Consider the following 16,107-nt stretch of genomic DNA (forward strand, 5'->3'; position numbering starts at 1 on the left):
AGGTGAGACTGACCACATTAAGGAAGAGATAGAGTCGGCCCTGGCAGCAGAAAACACTCGTCTCAGAGAAGAGCTGGACAGGATTCGCCAGCAGCCGGCCCCAGTCATTATACACCAGTCAGCACAGCCACTCAAGGTACTCAAACCAGTGTTCAAACAATGTGAAATGGTTTACAACTCTCATCAGATTGAAGGTCTGAAGACTGACTACAGCTCAGAGACCAGATTTCATGTCTTTTATATGTCAATATATTGTAAAATATATACTTTTTAAATATATCATACCACACAGATTTTGTCTTCCAGTTACTAAAATCTCAGTTTTACATATGCCATGTCCCCCCCAGACAAAAGATGCACTGCCACTCAAGGAGAGACTGAGTTTACTGAACAAACTGGATAAGGCTGAGGCAAGAGTCCAGACTCTGGAGACTCAGGTGAAAATATAAAATATATAAGATAATACTCTTGAGCTGTATGTTTCATGGTCTTATTAAGTCAATGATCCGTGTTTCATTCATGGTTGAATAAATGCTTTTCCTTCATTTGCATGTATTTCAGCTGGAGGAAAACTCTAAATTATGGGGCAGACAGAAACAAGAAATGTTGACCAAACTGATGGAGCACAGGCATGGTTTTGTCCGGACATCCACCACAATCCTTCATAATGTTCCTTCGGTCAGTTGAGAGCAGCTATCCTTCGCTTTATAAAATGTGCTATGTGCAATTATTGTATAATGTATTTAACATGGAAGGATTTCTGCTTCTTACAGAGATCTGTATCAGAATCACTGTATCAACAAAACAGAAGGAAGAAGCAGAAGCCTGTAAAATGATCTGCAAACACACACAGTTTTCTTTTATTTAATGTTCCCATTTTTTTAATCTTTCATAAATATATTTATATGTTGAAATAAGTAATACAATTACATATTACAAGACATATTTTGAAATCAGTTTAATTTTTGTATTCATCACTGGTTTATAGATAGTATAGTAGATAGTATTTCTATATACTTTTGGAATAAAGGTTCTGTACATTCCAGGTTTTTCAGTATATTGTACACACACACAGCCTACACATTTCCATCATGACTAAGTAAGTAATATACAGTACATATAATTACTGAGGTAATTTGTTCATGCACATTTTTAGGTTTTTCTTTCGTAATGTTTTTTTCTTGCTCTCCAGCTATGGTTAGAAGAGTTCATTTTGGGTTTATATTTCAGTGCTTTGTGAAGCTCTTTACAATAACTGTGATAAAGGGCTATAGAAATCAGCCTTCGACTTACAATGTACCACAGTTTCCTCTCGAAGTTGGTGTTACCGACTAGTATGTAGAGGCTTCAAAGTCAATATTATAGGCTTTTCTGGTAAGAGAATGAGCTCAAAGGTACTCTGCACTTCTACATTGCGCTGTTTCTCCACTCTGAAGTTCTCAAGCATCTGCAAAGACAGAAGATAACACACACTGTTAATACGCTGCGTAAATGAGCCTCAGAATATGGTGAAACTCTTTATTCTCTGTATTTCTCACATGGATAAGGAAGATTTGCATCTCTGCCTCAGCTATTCTGCGTCCTAAACACTGACGGGGGCCGAAGCCGAAGCCCAGGCTCCTGAAGTAGTGCGTCTCTGTCCTCAGCCAGCGGGAAGGCTGATAGTGCTCTGGACGAAAAAACACCTGGGGGTCTCTGCCCATTGCATACAGCCCTAACTGGACCAGAGTCTAAAAACCAACACAGAAAAGGTGAACAGCTGCTCAAAACTCTGCTAAACAGACTGCTCATGTTTAGTTATGTTTTCATTAAACATCTCTACTTGTTTTACTTACCCCAGCTGGGATGTGGTAGTTTTGAATAATTATATCCTCTGCTATGTATCTTTGCAAGCTCACTGCAACCGGGTGTAACCTGAAGGAGCAGAAGACTAACTTAATGGTAGTAGATGGCAGAACCAAAGGTCATTTTCAGAACCGCTATATATTAGTGGGAAAAGTATTACTATTTCCTAAACAGTTATGGAATTTGCATTTCTGATAATACAAATGAGATGCAGCCGTCTTATTTCAAACAACACAAGGTGCACTTTGTATTGTAGAAAGAGTCGAAAGAAAAAGAAAACAACTTAGGAGCTGATGCACCTACATCAACATTCTGACATCTCTACAGCATCACTAAAAGCATTACTGTATGACACAGCCTTTTTTTTTTCACCTCAGTGTTTCCTTCAAAGCTCCCTTAACAAGAGGAATCCGCTTCAGCATCTCCAACATGTCTCCCTGGCTTTCAGCCCGAGCTGCGGCCACTTCTGCCCTCAGCTCCTCCTGGAGGTTGGGGTGCCTAGCTAGTTCATATAATGTCCACAGCAGCGTTATAGAGGTCTGAAACACACACACAGCATAAACTTTTAGCTTTCTTTCTTAAGAAACCCAAGAAGAAGCCATATTCCTGAAATAAATTATTTTTGTAATTGTTTTCTTACTGTATCTACTCCTCCAGCCATTAGCTCAGTGATGCTAGCCTTGATGTCTTCAATGGACAGCTTGTCAAGCATGAGCAGGCTAGCCAGGACTCCTGGGTATTTCTTTGGAGTCCCAGTCTCCTGCCGTAACTGCCTGTAGATGTTATGGATGCAGCGGTCCGCTGATGCACCAAAAGAATACAAATGAAATAGGAAACATATGTAGTACAAAGATCAAAATAGAATATGTGATTATCAAATACCCTAATGATACTAATCAAAGCCAATCAAACTAAAAGTGTTCAACCTGTTGTTTCTCTCAGCCCTACCTTGATTAAAGATCCCATCCCAAGCATCCACATGGTCCCGCCACACCTTCGCTCCAATCCGCCTCAACAGCCCAGGAGGTATGTAAAGCATGGGTGAGGTAGTCTTGAACATGACGGTGATGCAGTTAATGAAATGTTGAGCTTCAGGGTCAATGTAGTCCAGCATCAAACCCAAGCGTTCCCCATACAGCACTGAACTCACCGCTGTGTAGGACACAATGAACAAAGACAGACAAAGCCAAGCACAGTGTGAGAAAGAAAAGGACACTGGTCTACACAGTGCATGAAATAAATTATACTTGAATATCAAGAGAGATAAAAGCCTGTCTTACACTCTAGTGCATATTTAAAGAGTTCTTGAGAAAGGTCAGTGGTCCATTTGTTCTGGCCACTTCGCGTTATCTTTTTGTGAACTCTGGCCACAAAATCCTCGCCCACTTCGTCCAGCAAAGGCACAAAGTTTTCCAGCACCTTTGGGGAAATCACCTCCTTGTTGAGGATCACACGGTTTGATCTCCAGTCTTCTCCATTCCTGTAGAAAGATTGGATATGTGGAAGAATTTTTAGCTAAAGAAAAGGATCTGTACTTGAAGGTCCAGTGTGTAAAATTTAGGAAGCTCTATTGGCAGAAATTTAACACAATATTCATAGGTACGTTTAATTACTGTATAATCACCTGAAAACAAGACTTGTTGTGTTTTTATTACCTTAAAATTAGTAATTTTGTTAATTTTAGTCCACCATGTTGAACTGCAATGATTCAACAGTAGTCCAGAATGGACAAACCAAACATTGGTTCTAGATAGGGCCGTTAAGTGTTTTTCACACGTTTCACAGTCACCGTACTTTCTCTTATGTGCTCAGAAGGGGAGAGTGAAGTGAGGGTGTTGCAATAAGCAACGGAACTGCTCAATGCCACTAAATCCTACACACTGGTCCCTGCTTCATAAAAAACCTGATTATGGTGAACTTATTAATGCAGCATAAAGGGCAGACAGAGAAAATAAGCCTTGACTAATAGTACACAAAGACAATATTTAAAATAAAATAAAACCAAAACTATTAGGTATTACATTTTCTTCTACAGGTATTAACTTAAACTAGCAAAGCAACTATTGGGCAGTCTTAATAAAACAAAATACTGGTAAAACAGAATTTACAGATTTATACATGTAAAAAGAGATAATAATACCACATACTTCAGTAAAACTCCATATTTGCGATTCCTGAAGTCTCTGTATGACGTCCAGGCTTCAACTTTCAGCCTTTTAGGATAATGGCCCTCCGCTTTGAACAGGATAGCAGCATCTTCGGGATTGATGATATTTACACTTTCATAATAACCTATTTTTTCTCTAAGTCAGAGGAAAAGAAGGGTGAAAAGGCCACGTCAGCTTCTTGTTTTTAGAAAACATGACCTTGTAGATTGTCAATCACAGATATTTTTCATAAATAAAAATGTTTATATTTTGATCAGAAAATAGTTTCAACCTAGTGACGCAATTCAAACTCATTTGTTTTGTCTACTTATGCTATTTACCCAACATAGGCGGCAGTGACACGCAGAGTTATTTAATCACTTTAAGATTTACGCAAACTGCCTTCCGTACCTGTAAATGGGCCCAAAAGTGTTGAAGTTCTGCAACATGATGCGGTGAAGATTTCTGAAGCCATCCAGTTTCCAAAAATTGTACAAGTTAGCCACCCCATTCTTCCACAGTCCAGGAATTTCATTGAAAGGCCTGACAATGCTGCTGCTCTCCGAGTACACATGTCTGACCACCGGCATACTGCTGCTGCAGCGCACACCCGTTGTTGTCAGCATCACAGGGCTGCGCCACACACTCCACCTGGCCATCCCGACAACAAAAATGCTCACTCTTCTCTACCTTCAGCAGCTACTCTGGCTCTCCCAGGGACGTCTGGTGCAAAACAAGGAGGCTGGTCTAAATAGTCAGCCCCCCCTTGCTGCGGTGATCAAGGTTCTCCAGTTTAACGTTACAGCCAGAATACACCACAGAACAGTATCTCTATTGTGAGGGAGAGTACGGCCCTCACCTTTTGTTTAGCATGATTGTTTCCTGTAACCCTGTATATAATTCTGGTCACAAACAGCTTTGTTGTGAACTTCTGTCTCAACTGCGCAGTGAATAAAACTCATCTGAATCAGCCACAAAATTGGACCTCAAGGAATGTTTCTTCCACAAAAGACGAAACCATAACAGAAGTTTAGTTTAAATAACAAATGTAATCAGTGCATACATGAAAAACTTTCAGTCTACAGTTAAAATTTAGGACTTAATATATACCTATACAAATGGTAATATGATTGTTATTTCTTAAGCAGCTTTATGAGTTCTTCCAGCTTCATTGCAGTCTTAATGTCTCCCTGGATTTTAAGTCTGCCACTGGTGTAAGCAGCAAATGGTTGTAGCTCGCCTTGGAACATGGCCAGAAGGTCGTTGTCACTCATACTCAGTGTCACATCTGGCTCTCTTGACAACAACCCTGCTCCAGCTGCACCGCTACCTACAGAACACACAGAGCAATGGAGATATTTGATATATAACTGTACTTTTACTACAAACATTTGAGCATCATTAGACACATTTTGTACAACTTGGATTTGTATCAATGTTCTTAAAGCCATATATGAACCATCACCTTGGCTCAAATCCACATAGTAACTGTGATGCTGTCCATCTTCTGAGCTTATGTCAAACTGGAAAGAGGCCCCAACCTGGTGGACCAAAGTTTCAGAGAGCACGAGTTTGACCCCACCGAGCAGCTCTTCAACAGTTGTTGTGGCCCCAACTGCCTGAGGTGCAGTGCTGTGCTCATCTGTAAAAGTTATGCTGTCCTCTGAGGAGTAAAAAACAGATGTATCACAAAACATCATGATAACGGGTACATGTTGCACAAAAACAATTTTTTGTGTGTGTGTGTGTGTGTGTGTGTGTGTGTGTGTGTGGCAGGAGCATACTTTGTTGATGCTGTGAACTGTGGCCCAGAAAGTGCATGGCCAACTGCTGAATGGGGCCAGTGAGACCTTCAAGTCCAGGCACAGAGGGAGGCATGATGAGGGGTCCAGAGGGCCCTTCATCTGGTGCTTTTAGTAAAGAGCCCAGGGTCAGTTCAACCCTGTCCACCTCAAGCCCCCAGTGCCGAGTCAGCTCATTTATGTCCATCTGTACAGAGCAAGAAAGCATGTAAGTTTGATGTGATGCAGTGAAAAGCCAGCAGAGAGTAGCTCCGGTGTAGACTCACCCCGAGATATTCTCCCAGTTTAACTCTCTCTGTTTGGATCTCCCTGACAGTCTTCTTGGCCAGGCTGTGGGTCAAAGCATTCTGTGCTGACATCCTGGTCGAGGCGTTCAGGTCCTGGACTGATACTACTGACATGACGGGGTTCCAGATCCTGAACTGGATGTCTGCTCCCACTGCCAACACACCCTCATCACGAGTAGTCACCTACAGTGACATAATTTAATTTTCTATGAGTGGTGGGCTTCACACTGGTCATTTAAAATGTGTCACTATTTAAGGAATATAGAGACATGTATAGAAAGACTAAGGGATGACATAAGACTAAATACATGACATTCAATACACAAAGTTCAGAGTTTTCCTGGTATCAGTTTACTTTCTCCAGTTTCACACTGATCAACAGTGCACCAAGAGTGCCACCTGCAGGACGAAACAAATCACACACACAACTAACAGAGATGTTGCTTGAAGTTGACATGACCGCTAAGGAACTACGACTCCTCCTTCTACAATCTATGAAGACCTCCATAACCCAACATGTTTTCATCACTGTCTTTAAATTTTGTTTCCAAATGCTTGAGTTAAAAACTGCCTTAAACTCACACATTGAAATTACACCTAAAACATTATGCTATCTGATCAGAAAATGATCGACATGGTTCACACAGGTAAATAGTAAATCTGTTCCTAAAGCACTTTTAACTAAAGTAACGTGGTGTAAACTCTACAGTCCTCCTTCTGTGCAAAAATATAGTAAAAAGTTTATCCAACTAAGTAAAGTAAGTAAGTCTGAGTTAAACAAATGAAGTTGTTATCTTCCAGTATTAACAGGAGGAATGACCAAAGTAAATCATGTTTTAATGTACATATGAGAACCTGACAATTGTTTTAAGACAAACCTGAAACATTGTAAATAATAATAAACCTGTGGGACAATGTGAGGGAAACTACTCCTGACCACAGTTGCTCTCTGTATTTATTTAGTGCTTCAGGAACAACAGCAGCTAACTAATGATGGAGGGAGTATAGTGTATTACCTGGCATGGAGGGATGTTGAAAGCACGGGTGCGCAGGTCTACTCTCTGCCACTGGTCAATGAGGGGCAGCACAAGGACAATACCAGGGCCCTTTGGAGGACACACTCGACCCAGACGAAATACTACTATCCTCTGGTAGTTAGGCACAGTCTAAAAACAAAATGAGTCTCAGTTGTTTGTTTTATTCTCAACAAGAGAGTAGACATGTTGTGGGAGTAATAATTTCAGCTTACTTTCAGTACAAACCATCCTGTTATAGGAAATGTTACAAAGGTACAGATGTAGACGAGGAAGATAACAATCAGGTTGCAAATCCACGACAACCATCCCTGGGAGGCATCTTAAAGCAAAGAAACAAACAAAAAAGTCATCATTAGGAGTTTGTTTAGTGAAGCAGTCATTGGGAGACCTACTCGGTCTGTAGAAAACAGTTGCATGATGGGGCCTGTGGCTTTAATGGGCGCTTTCTTTAGTCTGAGAAAGTGACATCACTTGAATGATGTCAGTTAAGTCATTAAGTGAGATTAAGTGATTTTTACCAAGCAGGAAGGGTCTCAAAAAACATGCTACTCAGTTGCATTATGGGAATAGTAGGCATCGAGTTTGATTCATCCAAGGGACGAAATTTCAGTTTATATCATCCTCTGCTATTTTGACTATGCTGATGTGTCTCATTCTGACTCTGATTCAAGTCCTTGCATTACGTGCAATGCCATGTAGCATCGTGGGTTTTGGCATAAGTTGCACAGATTTCTATTAGTTTAATGTGTCGTGTTTATGTCTGTTAGTGTTTACTGTGTTTCACCTGACTGCAAGACAAAATAAAGAAAATAGTTAAAGGTGACGTTGGAAGCAGTAATAACACTTATTATAATAAAAGGTAAACCACTCATATTTAGACAGGGAACATGTTAAAGGGAAAGGGAAATACATTTCATTAGATTATTTTCATATGAACTCACCACGTCCAACGAACATAAGCCAGGTGCCATAGTTTATTATTAGTGCAGTTATTTCAGCTACCTACCAGTAAAGTCGTATTTAGAAACATTGGGCATGTTGTCAAATGAAAGTCCTTTATGGTAGCCGGGCTGTGTGAAGCCATCAGTGTCCACAAACAATCCAGGAGTCCTCGGACTTGTGGAGTCCCTCTGAGGGAGCAGCTGGTACGACTTGCTAAACATTGTGAACTGTTATTTCTTCTTTAAAGCAAGTTCATATCAACTGTCAGTCTCCGGCTGGTTGACATAGCATAAATAAAGTAGTTATGGTTAATAAAACGCAGGGTGCTTTAGCTAATCGTGCTAACTAACTAGAGTAGCGTCTTTCCGTGTTTTGTTCCAGCTCTTCTTCTTGATGTTTACTGTCGACTCGTATTCATCAGTAAATGTGCTCATTACCGCCACCTAACGCCGCTATAGCCCAGCTGCAGTTTCCATTACGGGACACAGCCCGAAGTTCATAAACCTTTATCTTTAAGATAAGATAAGATGTGCCTTTATTGATCCCCCGTAGGACACATTGAAGTCAGACACAGCAGCATAGGGGAATGTAGTGCAAGAGTACAGAAGTGGAAGTACAATAAGATCTCACAAAATACGAATATTACAAAATATAATAGAAAATATAAGACTATAAATGAAAGGTATATACACTATATGCAATATGCAAGTGAAAAAAAATGGTGTGCAAATATCTGAGCAACTTTGACAAAAAACTAAACTGTTCATGTGCAACTTAAATGTACATAGTTGTGCTGTTTATAGCAGTGGTTGTTTATGGCAGTGGCCCCCGGATGTTTAATCAGTAGCCCATGAGCTAACAAATAAATAAATATTGTATTTATATATATTTGATATGTAATATATATGTTACTAAAATAAGAATAATAAAAAATAGAGCTTATAACTCTATTCATCTGTCACTCTGAGTATATATTAAAAAATAACATGATATGATAACTGATCAATAACTGGTCTTCTGTGTGTCATTCAACTTGACACATCGGTGCAATTTTGTGTGAGCAAACTGTGGATAACTGTAGATAACTGTCGATATAAGAAGAAGCTTTTTCAAGAAGAAAACGCATGAAGCAAGAAACAAGGTGCAAGAGAGGCTAGGGAAAGTGGAGGTGGAAGAGTTTTTTCTCATTGTTTTAACAGCAGGTGAGTTGGGAAGACGTGAGAGCTTCATCTACAAGCTCAGGTTGGTGAAGGAAAAGGAAAGAAAGGAATAAACGACCCAAGATCAACATATTTGTCAAATACAAATTTTCCATATTTATTTAGGACAAATACTTACATTCAAAACACATATCCTCATTTTCATATACTGTAACAAAAATGCTTTTTTCTTGGCAACTAAGTACCACCACAAAATAATTCTGTCTGTGGTTCTTTATTAAAAAATATTTAAAAGAAAATGGTGCAGCAATCACTGAATCACTGTATGCTTATTTAATTTGACTGCCCTAACTGAAATATACATTTATAAAACATGTTGCTTGAGGGCTGGTTTACTGTGTTTTGTTAGCGGGTTTCATTCGGCTTCCCTAGATGCTTGTTTAGTTTTTGAACATGTCACACAGCAGTTTTTCCATTGGTGTGCTGCCGATGGTCCTGTGAAAGAACAGCTGCTCTATCTTCTGAGAGCTCACAAAGTGGAGGGATGGCAGCAGAAGTAACAGTCTCCCAAACCTTGATGGACAAGAACAAAGGGGAGTGAGTAGTTTTTATTGAGGATTTTATGACTAATACTCCAGATGCTTGCAGATCTTTGTAGTACGTCAGAGAGTTGCCTCAGGCTTACCTGGCACTTTGGCTGGGGTATACTGAATGCATGTGCTGACCTAGCAACACCTGTGACTGATCCTGCAGATTCTCCACCTGCTCTGGGTCTTTGAGGCTGCGTGTCTCTGCGAGTTAAACAGCCGACATTAGTTACAATGTCCATTCAATAACAAAGACATATTGCGGAAGGAATAACTCCTCACCTGGCTTGAACAGCACAATGGCTTTCAGGCAGGCAAACTCAGTAGGGTCAACCACCAGGGCCTTGAAGCGATTAAAGACCTCCTCCAGGATGCGCAGGTCAGCTGTGGGGAGGCTGATCTTAGCCTGCTGTGTGGGAGAAAGATCTGGCAGAGACAGAAGAGGACAGCTGTCCATGGGCAGGGACCACTGGATGGCACACAAGAGGAACATCTCGCTCCAAGCTTCTTCAAGGAGAATCACCTGAGGAAGAGGAAATACATGTTATCAGTCACACACAATGTGTGTATGTTTAAATCGGTTCAGTAAAACATAAGTCAGTCAGTCTCACCTGGTCTCGAAATGGCAAGTGAGCAAAAACAGGCAAATTTTTTGCCCACTTGACAGACATGAAGAGGAGTCGTGCCGATGTCTCATATATACTCTCTGAACAGCTGGAGGTGTATGGGGACATGCGACAGTCAGAGGGAGTCCGGTCTCTCTCTGAATCATTGGTTGTCACGTCAATATTCTCCTCCACTGTACATTAGAGAAAGAGTTAGGCTACTGGGAGTACAATATTGTTTATTTTTGTTTAAATGCATCAGGCAAGACCATTTTAAATGTATATAGCTTATTATATCATCCTTAAAGGGTAACCCCACTTATTACCGATCTAAGTAGCAAAACCAAATCATGAAATGTATTTTCTAAATAATTTTGCCCCATCTAAGTGGGTACTTGTTGTGTCCACCCTAATTTAACTCCTATCATATGATCTCACCTTCCTCAGGCTCCAGTTTTGCACAGGTCTCTGCAGTCAGCAGGCTGACCATAAAGCGGTGGTTGTTATTGGGGTTGCTGCAGGGCTGTGTGGTGGCAGAGGTGGTGACAGAGGAAGTGACCAGAGGTCTGCAGATGACTGACGAGTAGGTAGCAGAGGAGGTGAGCTCACGTGTGGTGGCTAGGAGCTCCTTCTTAGTGTCCACACATATAGAGTCTAGACTGACATGGGCTGTGCTTCGAGGCTGTCGCTCATTCTGCACAGCTGCCAAAGGGACAGATAAATAATATATTATCTGAACCAGTCAATGCTTCAGGTAATCAATTATATATGCACAGATAATATACTCTACACAATCAACCTAATTCAGTTTTCTCACCATCTTTGTTCATGCCAGCTTGGAGACACTTCTTTAGTCGACAAGCTTGACACTGGTTTCTATGAGCCTTGTCAACAGGGCATCTGCCAGTTCCAGCCTGACACCTTTTTTGTGGTATTGGCAAAGAAAATTCTGATAAAGATACTGGGTACTAAAATACTAATATAAAATACAATTGTATTTCTTAATTACTGTTTCTGACTATAGGATAAAAATTTGCTCACCTGTAGATGAGTCTTCGTCTTACACTGCGCTTGAAGAACCCACTGCAGCCGTTGCAGGCATAGATGCCGTAGTGTTTACCACTGCTTGAATCAGAACACACTTTACAAAGCAGGCCATGGCCAAGTGCTTTACCTGGGACTGAACTTTGTTCTGTAGAGAACAGACAGCAGAAATGAATACTTAATATTATTTCACATAATTTTTAGGCTTAGTTGTGTTTTTTTCATTAAATCATTTCTTTATTTGGTCTCTTTTCCCTCCAATTGGCAGAATTATGTTGTGCATATTTCTCTGTGTAGAAACAGAAATATGCACATCATAATTTTGACAAAGAAAATGATCTGCACAGAAAAAAAGTTCTTGTTTTTTTAATTTGTATTCATTGTTTAACTTTTTTTTTTAGATCTTTCATATTTCAGCAGTTGCATATTACAATAATGAGTGACTTACCTGCTTCAGTTCCATCTGTGAAGTCATTAGAGTTGTCAGAAGAAAACATGTTCATTTTGGTCATGTGGTCCTGCTGTTCTACTGTCTGAACTTCACTTCACTTCATAAATTGTTTTTAAACAAATATAAGATTATCCCAAAAGTATTTCCTTCTCTTTATGAAGTTTTTCTTTGTGTGGTTGCCTGGCTGGATCAACACATTTTTTCTTGTGAAGTGTTGACAAATGGCAATACTTCCAAAACACAATAGATCTAGGGTTTGTTGTTTTTTCCACTAAAGTTTATAGCGTAAGTTCTTCATATATCATCAGAGCATTACTCCAGAAATTGTCAATGAAATTGATCCAGTGCTGTTGACTTTCTCTTCTCGTTTCTGATGAAATGGGGAGTCAATAGAGTCACTACTTGTCTTCTTCTTTCCTTCTCTCTGCCAGAATGAGTGCAAGCCTCAGTCGTCTGGGGGCTTTCTGAAGGAAGACAAGGAGATTAGCAATAAGCGCTGTGTAAGCAAATGCTGATTTGTCATCCTCTTAATCTTTACTGTCTATAATGGTAAATCAATCAGTCACACCACTTACTGTATTTAACAAAAGTGAACACAAATTTAAATAATATATTTTACTTCTCACCCACACTGCTATATAATTACTGAATAAAGTTGGCTGCTGCAAGGTAAAGGTCACCATTGTCTGCGGATTGTAACTGTGATCAGCATTGTTGTTTAGATTATTCACTGTTCAGTTGTTGCTTTGTACCTTTCCCAGATTATCAAATATGTTCTTATTACCATGTATTTTATGGAGAATAGCCTCACTCATGCCAGTCAAGGGGCCAGTGTATGATCATATAGCATTTTCGCACCTCTTATTTTGCCATTTTTTAATTGCTGGAAGATTTTATGTAATTTTGATTTGTTGTACGGTTCAAATACACGTCTCATTCAAGCTGTAATCTATTGTCAGTATAGATAAAACTAATAATAATTACATGTTGCACCTGTTTAACACCAGTCTAGAAGAAATATTACTCCAGTGGTGCACAACCTGATGCTTCCTAAGATCATCCATAGGTAGTCAACTACTACCCACGTTTTAGAAGTTGACTACAAGTCAGCAAGTGAACTATTTGACTAGAACTAATCAACAAGAGACTCACAAAACATTGCAATATGGATTATTTGTCCCACCCCTTGCACACATATGTTCACCTTTCTGTGAGCAGGGCATGGGGGTTAACAAGGTAGTTAAGACATTCCCTCTGTGCCATATTGGCCCAGTCAATGACATTAATGGCCTCAGGAGAATATAGCCACCCCAAATCAGCAAAGTAGCTTAACCTTCCATGAAATGTGGTCCCCTTCTTGGAGGGGGATCACGAAAGGGGGTGATGAGAAGAAAAACAATTAGTGGAGAGATTGAAAGAGCAGCAACAAGTTGACCCTTAATTCCATTCTTCTGCCATATGGTGACTGCTCTGTGGAGCCTCCGTCTACCTAATTAGTAACTCAAGTGCAACTTACTGTTATTGCGTGTTCACAACTCCTGGAATCACGTTAAGCTGATGGCTGTCATTGCATATCGCTAATAACATCTAATTCAGCTCTGTAATCAGATCAGAAAGTAGCAAAAACACAAAAAGTACTGATGTGCCATGTCCACAGTTTAATTTCTGTATGTAATCCTGATTAAGTCACTCTTGATTTTAGGAAAACAACGTCGTATTGAAAACAGAGCTCTTTCTGTTGGCCTAAACTGGTGTATAAAAGGATTACAAACTGGGGGCTGTCTATGAGGGTTGTGAACACACACACGCACACACACACACACAAGCCTGCTGTCTGAATGAATTGTATAATCCTGAAAACAAGGACAAAAAAGTTTAGATTTGGAAAGCTCCAATAGTTGGAATGGTGTACATAATAATAGTACGCAGCGAATTAGTTTTGGATTAGGCACGTCACTAATACAGCTATCACATAGGGAAAACTGGCTGCAGATGCAATAGTACAGTCAATCTTAAATCTGTATACTATCTTATACTAGTGCTGCTGCTGCTGCTAGTTCATATATATATTTCTGATATGCTTGAGGTTATTGAGTATTACCTCAAGTCAGAAAGCAGTGGAGATGCATTTAGCCCACTGTGATGCATATAAATAGAAACCAACTTCCTAATGATCTTAAATCACTTTATTTTCTGTTTCCTGTTTTCTTTTATTAAATCCCTCTACTGCATTTGTATTTTCTTTATTCAATTTGGGACAATTGTTTGTGCTTAATTTTGTTTTACTCTACTTGAATTGATTTTATTCTCCTTAGTGTGTTGTGCTTTGTTTAATGTTGTAATGCACTTCTTTGCTTAATGTAAAGCACTTTAAATAGCTTTACGTTAGATGTATGTAAATCACTGTATCACTGTGTACTATTAAAGCTTGTATTGCTTCGGCTCGTGTACAAAAAACAACAATTTGACTAATGTGACGAGCATACATGCCCAAGCCAAATGAACCTGCCAAAGGTTTGTACAAATACACAATATAAATGCCTTGAGGCCTGGTAGCTTGGCCTGCAGTCCTTTGTATCCAGACTGGGCTGACATAAAAAATAAGAATTTGCGTTCGGTCAGACAGCCAGTGAAGAAAATTTGACATAGTCAATTAAGTTTGGTAAGTTTATGGACACACATTTGCATTTCCACTGCACTACAGGTGTGGTACAGTACACATTTATACTCAAAACACCATCTAAACCTACTCACACATATACACATTTATACTGACCTAAGCAGTACTGAGTATGGTAATCTAGAGTGCTGTATCAGATTACATAACGCAGGTGTTACTCACATGTCAGGGGTGAGCTGATTATCTTATTCTTCACACTAGACATGGAATTTAGATGTACATATAACAGGTGCATATAAAAGGTCATCTTTGAGGAATGATTGCATGTTTCCTTCCAGTTCATGTTTGTGAACACACAATAAACAGAGCATACGTGGGTTTTTTTTTGGGTGTCTGACTCTCCAGTTGTCGGCACCGAGAAGATGCTGCTGCCATCAGCAAAGCGCTGCTTTGAGGTTTTGCCTGGCAGGGATAACTGTCATGTTTCTTCACTCCTCAGCCCTCTGATTGTTACGCAGATGCAGCCAACCTTTAGCAGCCTGCTACCATGAGCCAAATGGATGATTAAGTATTTAGTGGAAACATTTATGATGACAGAGCCCTGCAGATGATTTGAAGCACGTCACCAGTAAAACCCTCACTCATTTGCTTGGCAGATCAGACAGATCAGCTTTAGTTAAGTGTGAGAGTGCTGTTACCTTTCTACATATTTTCAAATACACTGGAGGCACATGCACTGCCGCAGGCACAAATGTGCCAGACATACTTTTAGTGTCCTTCAGAGGATGCCCTTTATTCACAAATCTTTGTATCAGTCTAAGCAGCTTTTTGATATAATCTTGAATGCCAGCTATTGACTGAGATTAACTTTTAAAGTTGTCGGTGTCCTCTTTATGCACAGGGAGCAGGTGCCTCAAGTTGGTAAAGCATACAATATGTCATAATTGATTATGTATTTCTTATTTTTAATTTTCGTGTGCTTTGAATTCATAATCCTAATGCAAATGCAAATTCCTTTAGGACTATGATAATACTCTGTATATAGTTAAACAACTTTTATAATGAAAAAAAAATATATAATCAAAATAATAAAATAAACTTAAAAAAAACCCACTTTTTATACAGACCTAAAATGTAATGCTAACAATTTCAGATGAATAAGATCAGTAATATGTCCCAGCAGGATAATCTTATGCCTGCTCTGTTACAACAACATAAGCTTATGTTACACTGCACTCAGCATATCCACCTGATTCCAATAGCTGCAGAGAATGGTTAACTAAGCTTGCATGGTTAAGCTTTGTTAGGTTCAGTTCAGCGTCTCCTCTGGTCCCCCCCAAGTCAGATGAAGTAGAAGGATTGAGGTGTCAGCACTATGCCTCCCAGGGATTGCCCCGCCTTGCCATCTGCTGCCACTACTGTAATCCATTCGATGAGAAAATCAGTTGTCTCAGTCCATATCAAAGTCATGTCCACTCAATTCAACAGGTAAACTAACACCAGTGAGTCTGTAAAGTCCATTTAATCACTGACAAAGGAACTGAGAATCTTGTTTGGTTATGTCCTGTAAATAAAAGCTC

General features: G+C 39.7%; 4 protein-coding genes across 7 annotated transcripts in view; 1 reads left to right on the plus strand and 3 right to left on the minus strand.

The window, feature by feature from the left end:
* ccdc33 (coiled-coil domain containing 33) overlaps window positions 1–14,370 on the plus strand; it is a 33,869-nt gene extending 19,499 nt beyond the window's left edge. For 3 of the 4 annotated variants that reach the window (XM_051382264.1, XM_051382263.1, XM_051382262.1), the window contains 4 exons: window positions 3–136; window positions 348–437; window positions 562–678; window positions 12,339–14,370. In XM_051382264.1, coding sequence (XP_051238224.1) covers window positions 3–136; window positions 348–437; window positions 562–678; window positions 12,339–12,422 — 425 coding nt within the window. In that variant the 3' untranslated portion in view covers window positions 12,423–14,370. Of the gene's footprint in view, window positions 1–2; window positions 137–347; window positions 438–561; window positions 679–773; window positions 1,044–12,338 lie in introns of those variants that run through there. The other variant, XM_051382265.1, reaches the window with a different exon arrangement.
* Window positions 854–4,975, minus strand: LOC127353197 (cholesterol side-chain cleavage enzyme, mitochondrial). The gene is made up of 9 exons (XM_051382261.1): window positions 4,404–4,975; window positions 3,993–4,148; window positions 3,126–3,325; window positions 2,794–2,997; window positions 2,486–2,646; window positions 2,218–2,384; window positions 1,836–1,914; window positions 1,539–1,730; window positions 854–1,447 (listed from the first exon to the last, which is right to left on the minus strand). The coding sequence occupies exons 1-9, from the start codon at window positions 4,649–4,651 to the stop codon at window positions 1,325–1,327; spliced, it is 1,530 nt and encodes a 509-aa protein (XP_051238221.1). The 5' UTR covers window positions 4,652–4,975; the 3' UTR covers window positions 854–1,324.
* On the minus strand, window positions 5,022–8,297 carry stoml1 (stomatin (EPB72)-like 1). Its single transcript, XM_051382267.1, has 7 exons — window positions 8,125–8,297; window positions 7,331–7,437; window positions 7,098–7,247; window positions 6,061–6,264; window positions 5,777–5,981; window positions 5,458–5,655; window positions 5,022–5,322 (listed from the first exon to the last, which is right to left on the minus strand). Exons 1-7 carry the CDS (start codon window positions 8,279–8,281, stop codon window positions 5,126–5,128), a joined length of 1,218 nt encoding a protein of 405 aa, XP_051238227.1. The 5' UTR covers window positions 8,282–8,297; the 3' UTR covers window positions 5,022–5,125.
* On the minus strand, window positions 8,236–12,331 carry nr2e3 (nuclear receptor subfamily 2, group E, member 3). Its single transcript, XM_051382266.1, has 8 exons — window positions 11,905–12,331; window positions 11,454–11,604; window positions 11,230–11,333; window positions 10,851–11,114; window positions 10,419–10,606; window positions 10,090–10,330; window positions 9,906–10,011; window positions 8,236–9,793 (listed from the first exon to the last, which is right to left on the minus strand). The coding sequence occupies exons 1-8, from the start codon at window positions 11,966–11,968 to the stop codon at window positions 9,661–9,663; spliced, it is 1,251 nt and encodes a 416-aa protein (XP_051238226.1). The 5' UTR covers window positions 11,969–12,331; the 3' UTR covers window positions 8,236–9,660.
* Window positions 14,371–16,107: the final 1,737 nt, after the last annotated feature.

Source organism: Dicentrarchus labrax, unplaced genomic scaffold (assembly GCF_905237075.1).
Source record: "Dicentrarchus labrax unplaced genomic scaffold, dlabrax2021, whole genome shotgun sequence".
In the NCBI taxonomy this organism is placed as follows: domain Eukaryota; kingdom Metazoa; phylum Chordata; class Actinopteri; family Moronidae; genus Dicentrarchus; species Dicentrarchus labrax.